This window comes from Bos javanicus, chromosome 8 (genome assembly GCF_032452875.1).
Source record: "Bos javanicus breed banteng chromosome 8, ARS-OSU_banteng_1.0, whole genome shotgun sequence".
Taxonomy (NCBI): Eukaryota; Metazoa; Chordata; class Mammalia; order Artiodactyla; family Bovidae; genus Bos; species Bos javanicus.
In genome coordinates, this window is record NC_083875.1 from 39,547,725 (window position 1) to 39,565,317 (window position 17,593).

At 37.4% G+C, this 17,593-nt stretch overlaps 1 protein-coding gene across 9 annotated transcripts in view; it reads right to left on the bottom strand.

Annotated features, from left to right (window-relative positions):
• The window catches only part of RIC1 (RIC1 homolog, RAB6A GEF complex partner 1), a 151,616-nt gene that overhangs the window by 14,977 nt on the left and 119,046 nt on the right, over nt 1–17,593 (bottom strand). For all 9 annotated transcript variants that reach the window (XM_061425350.1, XM_061425348.1, XM_061425347.1 and 6 more), the window contains 8 exons: nt 16,132–16,335; nt 11,563–11,601; nt 11,146–11,256; nt 9,830–9,919; nt 8,874–9,034; nt 7,223–7,358; nt 2,018–2,134; nt 802–1,530 (listed from right to left, as the gene is read on the bottom strand). In XM_061425350.1, coding sequence (XP_061281334.1) covers nt 802–1,530; nt 2,018–2,134; nt 7,223–7,358; nt 8,874–9,034; nt 9,830–9,919; nt 11,146–11,256; nt 11,563–11,601; nt 16,132–16,335 — 1,587 coding nt within the window. The remainder of the gene's footprint in view (nt 1–801; nt 1,531–2,017; nt 2,135–7,222; nt 7,359–8,873; nt 9,035–9,829; nt 9,920–11,145; nt 11,257–11,562; nt 11,602–16,131; nt 16,336–17,593) is intronic.

Consider the following 17,593-nt stretch of genomic DNA (forward strand, 5'->3'; position numbering starts at 1 on the left):
TCTTATTATATAATATTTTGATAATCTTATGTAATATGGGCATATTATTGTATGTATTATAATACATTATATGTACATACATACACGGGCTTCCCTGGTGGCTCAGACAGTAAAGAATCCACCTGCAATGCAGGAGACCTGGGTTCGATCCCTGAGTTGGGAATATCCCCTGGAGGAGGGCGTGGCAACCCACGCCAGTATTTCTGCCTGGAGAATTCCCACGGACAGAGGAGCTTGGGCTATAGTCCATGGGGTCACAAAGAGTCCGACACGACTGAGTGACTAGGCACAATGTATATACATATATGTATACATACAAGACGTTCCTTTAATATTATTCAAAATAATACTGTAAACTCATTAATTTGTTTTAGGCCTATTTATGGGCAAACAGGAGAAAAAAAAAAAACTAACCCTGCAATACTACTTTTTCACAGTAATTTTCTGCCATCATATAGTAAGATTGAGTTCTTCAAAAGTAAAGATAAAAACTGAACAGAAAACTTGACTCTAATAGTTCTTTTTTTTCTTTTTAGTATTTACTTATTTGGCTGCACCGAGTCTCAGTGGCAGCATGTGGACTCTTTAGCTGCAGCATGCAGGATCTAGATCCCTGACACCAGGGGTTGAACCCACGCCCCCTGCATTGGGAGCATGGAGTCTTAACCAATGGACCACCAGGGAAGTCCCTGTACTAGTTCTTTAAGCACGATTACAGTGCCAACCAAGGACATTTGCTTTCTTTTTCCTCTAGGTTTATGCTCACTAATTCTTATACATTTACAAGAAGAGAATTGTTACCTGTAAGATAATAAGGTAAGACGCAGCAGTATCTAAATCCTGAGCCATCAAACATTCCTCAAACAAGTCCTTGGGGTTTCCAACAGCTGCAAAAAGGTAGTTCCACAGGGCATACTCAGTCTTCCTGGCACAGTGAACAACTGTCTGCAGGAAGAGGGGGAACTCGGTGATAAATTTTGCCACTGTGGGAAGCAGAGGGTCGGGAATGGGCTCCCGTGAGGTAGCTTCTTCTTCCAGCACTTCATGGAGCATGAGCTCCAGCACGTGAGGAAAGTAAGGCAGCGTGGCACAGGACTGGGCTAAGAGCAGAGCTTGCTCCCCGAGGTTCCTCACCAGCAGCTGACGCAAAATGTGATGGAGGTAGATCTGAGAGGTTCTCTCCACGACACAGAAAGGGAAGAGCACCTCCAGCTGTTCCCTAGCACTGTTCCGAGAATACAGAGAATCGTAGAGCAGAGTGTCGTTGACAGCACCAAGGACTAACGCATCTTCAAACAGAACAGCCAGGGGGTAGATATTTATGTGGAAAGGCAGCATGATCCGCTGGGACAAGAAGGAATGGGGCTTGCGGTGATCCCTGGGGAAAAGAGGGAGCCAGACTTTCATCCCGGCACCTCCACAGCTCAGCCAGAGGGCCTCCAACAGGTGACGCTTCTGTTTATTTGCGCGGCACGTGGTCCAGACATTTTCAACAGACTGGGCTAGTACAACAGGAGGACAGAATGGCAACTGGAGAAGAAGAGACTGAAATCAGTTCTTTTCCCATTAAATTTGTAGGTGAAGTTTTCCTAGGTACTAGTTTCTTAAGTCTTTCAAAATGATAGTATAAATTTTGAGGAAAATTAGAGGAATCTGTTTATAATTAATAATAAAAAGTTAATAATACTGCCCTGCCTTTCAAAGTAAGTGTACTTAAATCTAAAAACAAAACAACCCCCCTCCCCCAAGGAACTTCACCAATTTATCCTGTTTTTCCATTAGAATTATTCCAAGCAATAACACCTAAGCAGTAATGTCTGGCATACAGAACATTTTATTATCATTTTAGGATCTTATCCTCCACTTTTCACAGTCTTGCACCCAAAGGCTTACAACTAATTTTCTATACTTTCTCAGTTTCCAAATCATAAGCTAATACTCTGCTATTAAATTCTTTTATCCCCTCATCCTTCTCCCAGACATTCTTTACATTTTAAGTGACTTGCATTTAACTCACAAGTTTCCTTTGGTTAGGGTTGCTGTCCTTCTCTCGGATCTGAGGGCCGGACCTGTCCCTCTGCATCATGATGAGCTGTCCTGCCAGATTTAGCATAATGCTTTCTGCATCACGAGCCTGAAAGGAAAATAAATTGGATTCATATGAATTAACAAGTATATTTTCAGCATTTCCCCTGCCAAGGCATAATGCTTACAGATTAAACAAACAATACTGAGTGTGTATTATGGTCAGTCATTCTGTTAGACTCTGTTGGAGTCAAGGAGCTGTCTGGCTCCAGTAGTACACGCTTAACACAATGCAATTAATAATTAATTAATGAAAAAGTGAATTCAAATTGATGGCAGAGTTGAATTACCCTGAAAAAACTAAGAGACTTCCAGAAGTTCATAAAAGTGAGACATTGCTTCAGTGACCTGGTGGTCATAGCTAGAGAAGGCTTAAGGATGAAGTGGGACTTGAAGGACGAGGATGACATACATGGGTGGGAGAAAAACGTTTGGTACTTTACTTGGAGAATGAAATAGAAATGACACAAGAAGATAAAATAGTTCTACTGGGAAAGTGAGAACAATCTGGCTAGATTAGGGATATTACAAGAAAAAATACTGACGGTAACAGACCTTCAAAGAGGACCTGGAAAGTCAAGTAAAAATATATCAGGAAATAAGCCACTACTTATGGTCCTTGAATAAAAGAGTTATTAAAAATTCATGTTGATGTATGGCAAAACCAATACAATATTGTAAAGTAATTAGCCTCCAATTAAAATAAATAAATTTATATTAAAAATTAAAAAAAAAAATTCTGAGTTATTCAGGATGGATGACTGGGGGGAGGAAGACATCATGTGTGGTGACTTCAGGAATGAAGTAAATAGTCTGCGTTTTATTAAGGAAAATTTCAATCAAACCCCAAAGTAGAAAACCTAGGATTCCCATCTTTAAGTTTGAGGAACACTGCTTAAAGCAGTGTTAAAGTATATTTTCAGCTATCAAGTCATTTTCACTTGTAAAGAGGAAGAACATTTTGATTAAAACAAACCAAAAGCTTACTTATATTCTAGACATGAAGGATAAAAAATCAAAGCTGAGTCAAAGATGATCTCAGGGTGCTGAATCTAGGTGAGGTGTTAGAGAAGTTGTGGTCTTCATGAACAGAAGTTAGAAGGAGATAATAACTTAGGAAAAGGAATCTGAAGAGTTTCCTTTTACTGCCCATTAAATTAGAAAGAATCTTAAGACTTCCAGATAAAAATGTTGTGAGAGATGACTAAACTGGAGATGAATACCAGAATCATTGAACTATAATGGTAAGGCTGGTAAACTGAAGGTAACAGATGAATTTTCTGAAGCAAAGTATGTGGCAACAACAGAGCAAGGGACCACTGGCTAAGCTTTTGAAGGCAAGAAGAGAAACATAGCATGATGCTGCTAACCAAAGAAGGAAAGAGTTTTAGGAAGGAAAGGATGATGAATAAGATGACATGGATTGTGTCCTAGCTTTGACTCCTGCTGGCTGGATGAATTTAAGCTCCACTATCATTTAGGGTTCGGTCAGGAAAACCACCATCACCCTATGTATTCTCCTTGCAAAAAATAATCAGATACATGAATGCTCATTTGTACTGCTCTAAGACACAAGAGATAGTATGTAAAAAAATGGCAAAGGGTGCTGAATACTCATAGACTTTGTCACTCATTTTTGCTTTATATCATCCGGGTAGGTGATAAGCATGTTAATTTAAAATGCAGGAATTTGAAAAATTATCCCACAAAAATCTGTAAGCAACTGTCAGAAAGCTCAAGAATTTTACTTGGAAAGGAGTCTTCTGTTCCCAATTTAGCACATAAACTAAAAATTTGAACATCTGTCCATAATAATGAGAAACAGCAAATAACTTGGAGTTAGGAGAAGGAAAAATGGAATTGAAAAGCTGTGTGAGAATTATAAGAACTAGAGAGGAGAGGAAACCGAACATGCAATCCCAAGAATCAAACAGTATGACTGGAGACTGGCATAGGGACAAACGGGCTTCCCTGGTAGCCCAGATGGTAAGAATCTGCCTGCAATGCAGGAGACCCAGGTTCGATCCCTGGGTTGGGAAGATTACCTAGAGAAAGGAATAGCAATCCACTCCAGCATTCTTGCCTGGAGAATTCCATGGGCAGAGGAGCCTGATGAGCTATAGTCTGCGGGGTCATGAAGAGTCAGACATGACTGAGTGAATAACACACACACCCCCACAGTGACAAACTCCTCAAACACTTCCAAAGACCTGAAGAACATTCACTGCAGTTTACTAAAATATGTTAATGTTCATAATGACCACTTTTACATTTTCAGATAGTACACTTACCACTGTATTTTATATTATTTCATTAAAAAAAAAAAGGGCTTCCCTGGTGACTCAGTGGTAAAGACTTTGCCTGCCAATGCAAGAGACATGGGTTCGATCTCTGGTCTGGGAAGATCCCACATGCCCCAGAGCAACCGAGCCTGTGCTCTAGAACCTTGGAGCTGCACCTACTGAAGCCCACACACCCTAGAGCCAGTGCTCTGCAGCAAGAGAAGCCATCGCACTGAGAAGCCTGTGCACCGCAATTAGAGTAGTCCCCGCCTGCCGCAACTAGAGAGAAGTCTGCTCAGCAATGAACAACCAGCACAGCAAAAAATAAAAACACAAAATTCTCTATTTTTCCCTTCAGCTCTATCCACGCAGTCAACATTTTTTACTGATAATATCACAGTACGTAAGAACAGGTGACCATTACAGCCCTCTCAAGCAACTCTGATGAACTTTTCAGAAACTGAATATACACAAAAGCTGGGACCACATGTATCCTCAAGGTCCTAAATCTGAAGGAACCCAACAAACCATCTCTTACCCTAAAAATCCCTGGTAGGTAATTCTCACTGGAACATCAGAAACAAGGAGCTCACCAGTCTCCTGAGGGAGGCCACCTTACTGTTGAACAGTTCTCATTGCTGGATTTTTTGTTGTTAAACCAAGACTTCCTTTGCTTTTAAACCTTGGCCTTCTCTCTGTGCAAGATGTAATCTATTTCCTCTTACCTTTCAACTTTTTATTCTGCTCTTTACAAAGTTAAGTATCTCCTCTTTGTAAAGGGGCCTCTTAATTAAAATGGGGCACCCAGTGTTATTCATCTTCTGACTGCCTACTCTATCTAGAATATTCAAGAAGCTTTTTTCTTTAATATGACTTCAAACATGATGAAAAGTACATAAAATGTACACCCCCCCATCTTATTCTTATTATTCACATTGACAATTACCAAGGTTTGTTTCACCTATCCCTTTTCTCTTTTTATTAATACTTATTTTGCCAAAGTATTTTAAAGGAAGATATCATGCCATTTTACTCCTATATATTTAAATAGGCATCTCACAAATATAGGGACATTTGATTATATAATTACAACACCAACATCACATCTAAATTTAATAAAATTTAGAACTATTTCTCAGTGTCATCTCTCAGTCAATATCGCTAACTGTTTTAACAGTGTCTTTTTGTAGCCTATTTGAATCAAGATACAAATGACCTTATGAATTGCACTTTGTTGTTATAGCTCTAAAGTCTTATTTAAAAGAGTCTTTTCTTTTTTCCTCCACATTAATGACCTGCAGTTTTCCTACAGAATGTTATTAAACTAAACCTCTATCCCTGTATTTCTGATGAATAGAAAATGACTCGAGAAGCTTGGTTCAGTTCAGGCTCAATGCTTTTGGCAGTAATTCTTCATGTGATCCTCAGGCTGCATCACCCCAGGAAGCATGCATGGTCCTCCTACTTTTAGTGATGCTAAGATTGACTAGTAAGGCTTAGGCATGACAACTCGACACCTTCATTGTGAAGTTCCCATCAACCTTTCATTGGTTTCAACTGGTGGTCACTGAATCCACTCATTTTTTCAAAGGCTGAAAAACTGATTCTTAATTCTCAAATTCCTTCCATATCTTTTAGCTAGAGTTCTTCTGTAAAACATTCCTTTTTTATTAACTAGGACTATCTGGTTACATGAAATATGAGTTTGCAGAGAAAATGGAACCTGTATTTTAAAGGCACTCAGTGGAAGTGCCTTAATCAGTTCAGTTCAGTCCAGTCACTCAGTCGTGTCCGACTCTTCTCGACTCCATGAATCACAGCATGCCAGGCCTCCCTGTCCATCACCAACTCCCAGAGTTCACTCAGACTCACGTCCATCGAGTCAGTGATGCCATAGGAAGTTTTAAAAGACTATACAGACAGGGATGACAAGTAAATCCACACAGAACTTTTCTTTGAAGATGGGTTCCACATTGACATGAAGTTTGGAAACATAAGTTATGCAACCTGGATCCTGGTGGCAACGCTACCTACACAGTTACTTTAACCAGAAGCTATGGGAGTATCCCTTCTCTTTGCTCATAATTAATAACTAATCATGGAGTCCTCTATATGTCATATTCCTTCTACTTCTTTCTATCTTCTTTTCACTACCCAAGTTTGGGCCACAGACACCGTTCACCTAGATCACTGCAATGGACTCTTAGCTGCTCTCCCTTCATCCAGTTTTGTCCAACTCTGGTTCATTTTCTTCCTTTGTAATGTTTTCTCTAATATTACAAAGCTTAGATCTAATAATATCTAGCTTAAAACACTTTAGACTTTAAGACAAAGTCCTTAGTATCAATAAGACTGTCATACTCTGTTCCAGTCACTGTGAAATTTCTTCTAATTCCCTGAATGTGTCATGTTCTCTCTTATCGACAGGCCTTTGAACTGTTCCCTCTGACTGAAATTCCTTTTTACTTAGATAACCACCACTTATTCTTCAGGTTTCAATTTAAATGATAGAGAAACCATCTGTGATTGCTTAGACTACTCTAAGGCTTTTGTTACACAGTATAACTTTTATACACAGTATAATGTTTTAACACTGTATCACTTTTTGGTATACACAGTAACCTGTATTACTTTTTGGTAAACACATTACATTTATATTAATTATCTATGTAATTCTTTCTTTCCAGTATTAGCAAAAACCATGTTTGTTTAGTTGGCACTGTAACCCAGCATCTTCACACAAGGCAAATTCTATATATTTAGTATGTATTTTCTGAACAAACGAATAGTTCCTAATACCAAATTAAAACACAAAGACCCGAAAACTCTAAAGAGCTCTGATAACAGAATGGTACCTGCTGGGGCATTTTCAAGGTGATTCCATTCTCTGTACTCACTGATGTCAGAGTGACAGATACCACTAGGAAAGGGTGAGGAATGTAGCGTGACATGGACACTTCCTGAAGAACCTGAATACCAGCAGCATTTGGACTGTAAGAGAGAAAGAAACCATACATCTCAACAATTCTAATGAGTTTTTTTTCCCCCCATTTCCACTACCAATAGTTTGAGAGTTTATGTTTATAGGGGCCCCAGAAGGCAATGGCACCCCACTCCAGTACTCTTGCCTGGAAAATCCCATGGATGGAGGAGCCTGGTGGGCTGCAGTCCATGGGGTCGCTAAGAGTCAGACACGACTGAGCGACTTCACTTTCACTTCTTACTTTCATGCATTGGAGAAGGAAATGGCAACCCACTCCAGTGTTCTTGCCTGGAGAATCCCAGGGACGGGGGAGCCTGGTGGGCTATCGTCTATGGGGTTGCACAGAGTCGGACACGACTGAAGCGACTTAGCAGCAGCAAATACTTTCTACCTACCATTTCCACCTCCCCAAGTATCCTTTAAACAGCAGACTGACAAGGCTGTGGCACCCAAGAACACAAATGGAGATGAAGGGAGGGAAAGAAGGGAGTAATACATAAAAAGTAAAAAAGAAATTGGGAAGAAGCTTATAGGAATAGCTTAGTCAGCTGAGAAATAGTTGGCTGACGAAGGAAATGGGTTCTATATAACTGCTACTGCTAAGTCACTTCAGTTGTGTCCAACTCTGTGAAACCCATAGAAGGCAGCCCACCAGGCTCCCCCATCCCTGGGATTCTCCAGGCAAGAACACTGGAGTGGGTTGCCATTTCCTTCTCCAATGCATGAAAGTGAAAAGTGAAAGTGAATTCGCTCAGTAGTGTCCGACCCTCAGCGACCCCATGGATGGCAGCCCTCCAGGCTCCTCCATCCATGGGATTTTCCAGGCAAGAGTACTGGAGTGGGTTGCCATTGCCTTCTCCAGGGTTCTATCTAAGGTGATCTGTTAATTTTTATCTTTATAAAAGATATCCTCAATTACTAAGCTACTTCAGCAAACATGCACTTCATAGCTTTTTTATAAAAAGAAACAAAAGCCATCTGAGAACAAAATAAAACGCAAGAAGTGTGGTCTAAATGCTGCAAGTCAGCCAGACACCAAGAAGAATATAGGCAAGAAAACAGCAAGAGGACTGTCTTTCTTTTTCTAGACTACAGCCAGCTAGGCCAGTGAAAATGTACAAGAGTCTGCTAAGGTCATGCTTCCTAAACCCCTAAAGCTATAGAAATACTATAAATTTCCCCAAGTTTCTAGAACACTAGGAAAATTAGTAACAACTTGTTATCAAGATGTGTAAAAAAAAATTAATATTTAAAATTTTACCCCATCCCAAACCAGCTTGTTTTTTCAAATGAATCCAGTAAGATTAGCTGAAAAAAAATTGGTAAAGCTTTATAGTTTATTTCCTTTGGTAGCTAAAAAATAACTATCATACAAAGATCACTAATTAAAATTCCTTGCTTTACGAAACTCTTAAAACAAAGGAAATCAAATATAAAATTAAAATAACTGTTTTGAGAAATAAAACTACAGAGGAAGCATGATAAATAAGAGCAAAAAATGACTGTATATTTTATATACTTACCCATCAGATTTTCTTTCAATACTATAAAGGCATATTGAACAGTCTGCTCTAAAAACTATTACCATGTCCCGGAAGACACTAAGCAGTAATGTTTCTGCTTGTGTTTTGGTGACATGAGCAAAAGCATTGTCCAGATTTGAGGTTCGCAAATACACTCTGAGCTGTAGAAAATAGAAATAAAGACAACTGTAAAAAGAAGATACCTACCATGGATGACTAAATACTTTAGACATACCATTTTTTCATCTACTTTTTTTCAAATAAGAGGAGCTAAAGACTAATTTGAGCATTAATAATAAGTGGATGTTTCTATTTTGACAAAGTAGGCACATTCTACAAATAACTGAAAGATGAGTGATCAAAACTGTGATGTACTATCATGAGATACTCCTTTTAGACCTGCATATTTAGACATGACATCAGGAAATGTAGTTTCTCAAAAAATAAATATATCAATCAACCAATCAATATATCTCTAAGGACAGACATTCTTATAAACTTTTCAACTTTTAACTATTTTTTATTAGTTACAAATTTTATAACAGAGAATGGCTAAAATTAGAAAGAGCAATCACAGAAGTCCTGATTATTCCTTTAATTTTTTTTAAAACAGTAACTTGAAAATCCCATTAGCTAAAAATGTGGAATTTTTGATTAAAAGGAAAATGTCTCATTCATTTTCAGTAGGTTATTTTTATACAGATCAAACAATGCTGTGAAAGTGAAAATTATTAGTCACTCAGTTGTGTCTAACTCTTTGTGACCCCACGGACTGTAGCCTGCCTCTGTCCATGCGATTTCCAGGTAAGAGTATTGGAGTGGGTTGTCAATTTCTTCTCCAGGGAATCTTTGGCAGGCAGATTATTTACTGTCTGAGCCATCTGCAAAGTCCTTAAATAATGCTTAATATCTTTAAAATATAAAAATTTATTACTTCTGAGAGAACAAAAACATACCTCTTCTTGACGATCACTTATGTTATAACATGCAAGGACAATAAAATCATTCCACCAGGCTAAGCCACCTGTCACAATCATATTCTGCTCCTTAAAAAAAATAAAAAACATTTACATTTATTCCTGACAGTAATACATTTGTAAAATATTCCTAATCAGACAATGAAAGCTCTAATTATTTCTGCTCTACTCTCTATTCCTCCCGCCCCACAACATTAAGTGTTACTTGAGGGCCTTTATCAATAATGATCCAGATCCTATTTTTGAAAAAAAAAATGTGTATTTCTGTAAGGCAGAAAATACATCATTGAAAGTAACTGGGAACCATGTAGCATCATTATTCCACATTCAGTACATCTTGGTTTACATTCTGGCTTTATCATTTATCAGCTGCCTGACTCTGAATCCTATATAAAATGGTAATAGTAGTGCCCTCACTGGGTTGTTATTAAGGTCAGTGAGATATAGGAAAAGTGCCTGGTACATAGTAGGCACCTGCTGCTGCTGCTAAGTCGCTTCAGTCGTGTCCAACTCTGTGTGACCCCATAGACCGCAGCCCACCAGGCTCTCCTGTCCCTGGGATTCTCCAGGCAAGAACACTGGAGTGGGTTGCCATTTCCTTCTCCGATGCATGGAAGTGAGAAGGTAAAGTGAAGTCGCTCAGTCATGTCTGACTCTTAGCAACCCCATGGACTGCATGCAGCCCACCAGGCTCCTCTGTCCATGGGATTTTCCAGGCAGGAGTACTTGAGTGGGGTGCCATTGCCTTCTCCAGTAGGCACCTCGTAAATGTCAACTTCCTTTTCTTTTCCTCCTATTTGATTCTTGCAAAACCCAAATGCATGTTTGTACGCTACCCAGATGTTTATATTGTACACAGACAAGCAGGGAATGACCTCAAATTTTGTGGAGATTTATTCCAATCATATCTGATGAACTCTACCTGAAATGGAAGAGTAAATTCTCAATTACAGGATTAGCATCTGATTAACAAGAATTAAAAATTAACTATCTCAACAGACATGAACTTGGGTGAACTCCAGGTGATGGTAAGGGACAGGGGGGCCTGGCATGCTGCAGTCCAAGGGGTTGCAAAGACTTGGACACAATTTAGCGACTGAACAACTATCTCAATACAAAATCCATTATCAAATACCAAGTACCTTATCAGAACTGACCCTTGGACATAATTCAGTCATTTTGTAATGTTTTGATTTTACTTTTTAGTAAGTAAACAGTGGTTTACTCTATACTTAATTCATATTGTAGTTCTCCCACACTTTGACAAATAGGTTTTTAATCTCAAAAAGACTAACCTGGGTAATGTTTCCAAAAAGCTTCCATTTTTTGGTGAGTAAAGAGTAATGTGCAAAACCAAACTTGCCAACAACAGCAATATTCTGGCCAAGCTTATCAATAGCTGAAAACTGAATTAAAAAAAATTAAGATCTCTTCCTTGAATTTTTTATTTAGACATAAAGAGCTAAGGATTATGTCAGGATGGCAGACTATTAATAAACATTTGCGAAGTGAATTAAATGTAAAATGCTAAATTCAAAAATCATATTTAAGTTATATTTAACAAAATTATAGATTTACACTAACAATGTACAAGGAATCAAGTATTGAAACTTTTATCAATGCACCCACTGAAAGGCTCAATCCCCAGAATACCTCTTGCAGCACATGCCATTCAATGAAAGTTAACACCAACAAAGTAACAAATAACTCACCCGTATAGGCCAATTGCTCTCTAGATAGGTGCTGGAAATCTAGGAAATAATATATCAGTTTGTAAGACTTTTGAAATGTCTACTATATTTAAATGTAAAGCATTAGCATCATAATATGAGATTAATTTTCCTGTAATGTTTAAAGTGCTCCCAAATAATTGAGTATTACTAGCAGCCAATATTGCATATCGCCTGTCTTATCCATTTCATTATGTATTTCTAGACATCAGGCTTTCCTCTTTTTTCTCTATACTGTTTTTGTTTGTTTGTTTTAAATATTGAACACTCAATCAATAACAGAATGACAAAAGATATTTAGAGAAGCATCTACAATGGTAGCCAAGAACTGTGTAGACGAACAGTCTGGTTTTGCTGATATGAACCATCCCTAAAATCTTATCTAATAAAATCAGAGCCTCAGCAAGAGTTTGTTTTTTTTTTTAAATAGTACTTTCTTATTTTTATATTTTTCTGATTAAAAAAGCAATGCACGCTTATAAATTTTAAACAATATAAAAGTATACAAAGTACAAACTGAAATTCTTCTCTTACATCACTGCTCAGGGGAAACAACTGATTAGTTTTTATTCTGTCTCTAAACAGCCACGTACACATAAAAGTGTGCATAAGTCACGGCTATTTATTCACCTGCAAGACTTTTAATATATTACAGATATGAACTCTTCATCTGCAACATCAGCAATAGATGTATCTTTCCATGCTGTCTGTCTCATTTTTGTACATGGTATCATTTTATTACTCTAATGAGAATTTTAAACTTAAAAAATCCTCTGTGAGATATCAATGCAAATTAAGTCAAGTCTAGCTTTATTGAGACTGTGACCTCTCTCTTAGCCTGCTGATTAAATAGTTTCATGAGCACATGGTGAATGAAGGGTGAAAATTAACAGAACAAAGGAAAAATCTTCTGTTCCTGGAATAACTACTGAACCTTCAATTCATTTATTTTCCTTTTACTCAAAGAAAAATTATTACATATTTAAAAAAGGAGAGCCAAATGAAAAAGCCAAGTAAATGCAATCAAATCCAATAAGCTTCTTTGTGTAATATGAAGATGAAACCAAAGTCAAGCAAAAAAAAAAAACCTCCAGAAAACCTGCTGAAAACATCTGTATTAATCTTGATAAAATTTATTCATAAAACTATTTTTGTCAGACTTCACTTATTATCCAGTTAGTCAACCTAAAATCTAAATAAATTAATAGCTTTTAGTACATTAGGAAGTTCTTAACCCCAGAACTGCTTATGTGTGGATGCCTACCTTAGAGAATTAAGTGACAGATATACTTGAAGAATGCTTAACTTGTATCTTAAAGATATGCTGTACCATTCAGGCCAACTAGTAAAATTCATTATGATGGGTGAAATTAGTGCAGAATAATGGTAATCTGAGGTAACGATCAGGTGGCAAAGTAAAATCTGAAAGTAGTTTTGTAGGGGGATATAAGTGAAATTCTTTTTTTGAATGAAGAAAATAAAAATAGTCACTTGAAGAAGGATGTTCCTGGAGTATAACTGAGCTAGCACCCAAGACACTGAAAAAAACAAGCAACCAAAAAACCAAAAATGCCCCTACTTCCCCCAAACCTTGGTATTTCTTAGTATTTATGAAATGTGTGAGTGTGTAAAGTGGGAAGTGAAATCTCACAGCCAAAATGGATTCCAACACGAAGAGTTTCCAATCATAGGAACCACGGTTAAATCTTATCATTTGATCACATTCTGATGAATATCTCTAAGAGAAAACAATTTATTCTTCTATCCTCCAAAAGTGTATGAGATGCCACAAATGGTAAATGGTTTGCTTTCAAAACTTACATTGAAGCTTTATTTATACAGTTTTATGTCTTAAAGATGCTATGAAATAAGAACAAAAACTTTTGTTTTCCCTAGGAGATCTACATATTACCTGAACTTTGAGTTCCACCCCTAATACTGAGAACAGAAAATGGCAAAACTAAGAGAAGAGGTGGCTAATGGATGATGAAGAAACTCAGGTCAGGACTGCATACTCAGTGCATAAAAGTCATGTCACACTACTGGGAAACCCAGTGCTAAGCTACAGAATCTCTACTCTTAACATCTTAGGATTTTTCCATCTCTTGTAGAACCTACATCTACCTTTTTCCCTTTAAAGTCATTCTGCTAAAACCCTGTCTCCTCCTCAGATTTACTTCTGTCTGTATCTGGTGAGATTGTGAAAACCATCATCCTAGGAGATCTGATCTGTGCCAAATACCCGGAACATTTGATTCACATTGTAGGAATGAGAGCAAATCATTTATAAATTAAATAGCCTTTACAATCCTCTTTGTTGACTTAACAAAGTGCCTGATACATTACCCTGCTTCTGACAAGTATGCATCTGTGTTATTTTTGTTAAAGGAGAAAACATAATTAACATAGAATCTTCTGACCAGGAAACTAATGAGTATAAGGTAGAAAGCTTAAACAAACAAACAAAAAACCTAGTAGTCTAGATGGGAAACAGACAGAGCAAGCAGGATTAGTTGAGCTCATCTGATGAACTCTAAGCTGTACAAGAAGCATACAAAGTACTAATCACACAAACAAAGCCACTTTGATGGAGGATGCAGGCACTCTCTTGGACAAGAGTATGTGCTGAAGGCGGAATTAAACAGGCACCCATGTTTCTTCAGGGAATACTTACTAAAGGCTAAAATGTCTGGAAGGTAAAGTATTAACATTATATAGACACTGTAAAACCACACTACCAAACACACACCACCAAAACACTGCATTGACTCTTGTGGCTGGATTACCAGCAAACAAAGCTTGGGGCAACTCAAAGTAAAAACAATGCCAAGTAGGCACATGCTAGGTTTTATTAATAGATCTAAGTCAGCAGTATATCATATGCTTCAACATTTAGTACCTAGGTTTTAAGATAGGTTCTATTATTCCCTTAATTTGTATCATGGTAAGGATCAAGTCTGCCACTATTCTGCTGTGTGACCTTGGGCAAGTCACCTAACTTCCCTGAGCTTCAATTTCCTCATGTATAAAATCTAGTTGGACTACATGATTGCTAAGGTCCTTCCAGCTCTAAAAATTCTATGAGTCCATTATAACTTAATTTGGGGGGAATACAACAACTCTAGCATTATTTTTATTAGCTTTAAGGAAATGGAAACCATTAGGTAAAGCTAGAGTTAAGTTTATCTTTCTGAGTACTTTAGATATCTAAAGAACAGAATGACAGAAGAATATTGCTAGTACCTATTTGTCTGAAGTTGTAAAAGCAGTGTTAGATGCTTCTAACACAGGATACTTCATAGATGGCTATGAATCACAGAATCACTGAATTTTTGAGCTGGAAGGAAATTCCATTTTTGTTATTGCCTGATGGATTTTTGAGTTCCAGACCTACCTTCTTCGATCCTCTGCTCTACTTGGCTCTCTGGCAACACAGACCTGGCTAGGCAGAACTGGCATTCATGCTAGGTCAGTGTAGAATGAATAGTTCAAAGTATGGGGGAATGAAAATAGCAGAGAAATGGCTATAGGAGAGAAGGGAGCAGTGGAAAATTTTAGTCAAGGAAGTAGCTGATGCAGTTTTATTTAATAACTGTTACTAATTATAAAATGGTATGCACATTGTTTGATTTTATGAATTTATCAATGTAAGTTAAATACATTTTCTTTTAGTGTATACCACATGTCAATGTAGGAGATATTCTTCCTTTAATTTTTCACACAGAGACCATTCTTCTATCTCTCATTATCTTCACTCAAAGTCAATTGAAAATAACATGGGCGGTGAAGTAAGCTAGGTAAAAGTATAGAATGTAGAAGACAAAGAATTGTGAAAATAGACAATGACTAAAAGAAACTAACTCAAGAGTAGACTCTGATGTATCTAAGACATTTTGGTGACAAAACTGGGAAGAAAACACTTAGGACTCAAATATGTATGAAAGTTTCTTTCAAGAAACTTCAGTTTACTAACTTGTCCAAATTAATTTTGTTTTCAAAACTCAGAAGTAATTTCTATATTAAGTCAATTTATCAGAATTACTAAAAGAAACCACTAATTTGAAAGTTACATCAGAATGAGTAAATAATCTGGAGCAAGACCAAGTAATAATAAAATTATTAACAATAATGTTCTAGACTAATCACAAGTCTTCAACTTGGGTCCAAAGTCAGGCAATTAACCTCAATGTGTACCCATTAGGACTACAAGATCATCTGGACAGGGGACTAATTGACAGTGTCACTTTTCATGAAATTACCACACTTCTGCCTCTGCAAATCTAGAGCTAAATTTATACCAAAAGAAGGCTGACAGTCCTGCACAGTAAAAGGGCAAAGCATAAACTTCTAGTTTTTCAAACTATTCACTTACTAATGGACTGGGGGAAAGAAAGGAGAAGACAAGAGGACAAGAGCACAGAAAAGCAGAAGAGAGACGTGACAGTCAAAAAAGGTTAGAAAGTTCCTCAGCAAATGAATTACTTAAAAATCTGTTTTAGGTGCTATCTTAGCAAGGACTAAGTCACTAGTCAACAGCATCTGAAGACTTACCTGTACTACATGCCAATGCCGATGACCAAGTAAAGTGCTTAAACTCTGAGACTCTAAACCACCACCTGCAAATGGGCTCTTTTCCCGACGGGTTCTGTGATCAGAGTGAGCTGAAGAACTCCTGGGATTCTGGCTCTGTGAGGCCTCTCCACAGTTCAAGTACAATCGATCCTCCCCCTGAAGCAACACTTGCTCTTGGTTACTCTAGATGAGGGAAAAGGAAGCAGAGGGAAGGAAAGCAAATAAAAACAAGTAAGGTGGGGGAAAGTAAGTAAAATGTCAATTTAGTTTTATTGCTGGGAATATACCATACATTTCAGCATTGATTTTCCTCACAGAGGACAAGACTACATAAAAAGTGCTCACCCTGTTACATTTAAGACTAACAGGCAACATTTTAAGGATTTCTTCCCAGTGTAAAATAATCTTTATTAAAGTTTGTTTTATCATATAGATTCCAAAACATGCCCAGGGTTACAACTGCTATAGAAGTATCTTTCATAACTACTTCAAAATGGCAATGCTATGAGAGATTTTCCATCTGAAAACTGAATAAAACTACTCAATGTCTACAGTTTACAAAGTAGTTTTATATAAAGTATCTCATGAACGATGATAAGAAAAGATGTCTGGTCACTTTGTGTACATGCTCACCGATGTGCCCACATGGCAAGGAGTGGATTAGACACAGGGATAACTGGATTCTGGAGGATCTTTTAAATCATGGGGAGGAGGAAGAGTAGCCTACAGCCTGGTTCAGAACAATTCAATAACTGCTTGGTGAATGCTTGGTTAGTACCAAGGGATGTGCCAGGCTCTGAAGACATTTAGACAAAAAGTTTCTACTTCTGTGAAAGGCCTGTGTTTTCAAATGTAGGCAGATTATTCACTCACTATTTTTTGTAAATTAGATAGATCAGCATCCCGACCCCTCATGTTCCCATTGTAGTCCAAATATCATCTTGACATAAAACTTGGGGTGCTTTTATATTATTATTTTGGATGAGGGAGCAGAGGAAGAAATCCTCTACCCTTGTTTTTCTTATTATTCAACTACAGTAATAAGGTCTGAGATCCACAGTACTTTCATTCTTTCTCAGTGTGTTGTAAATTTTAATTAGAAACTGGTTGCACCATATATTTAAAAACCCATTGATGGCAGATACTAAGATATGCATTTCTATCATGTAACACATACTATTCTTATGTATAAATAGCGTATTAATATCTTATTTCAGACTGATAAACATGAATTTATGTTATAATTTGGGGCAGTGTTTCCCAAAGCAGGATTCTAAGGCTTATTTTCTTGCAGGTCTTCCTTAAAAATTCATAGGTAAGTAAGCCTGGGAAATATTGCTTTTTATACACCAACTCCTGGACTTTTACGATGCACATTAGCGTATTAAAGACTAGATTACTATGCTAAAGAAATTTCTACAGCTTTAACTCCTTTATTTCA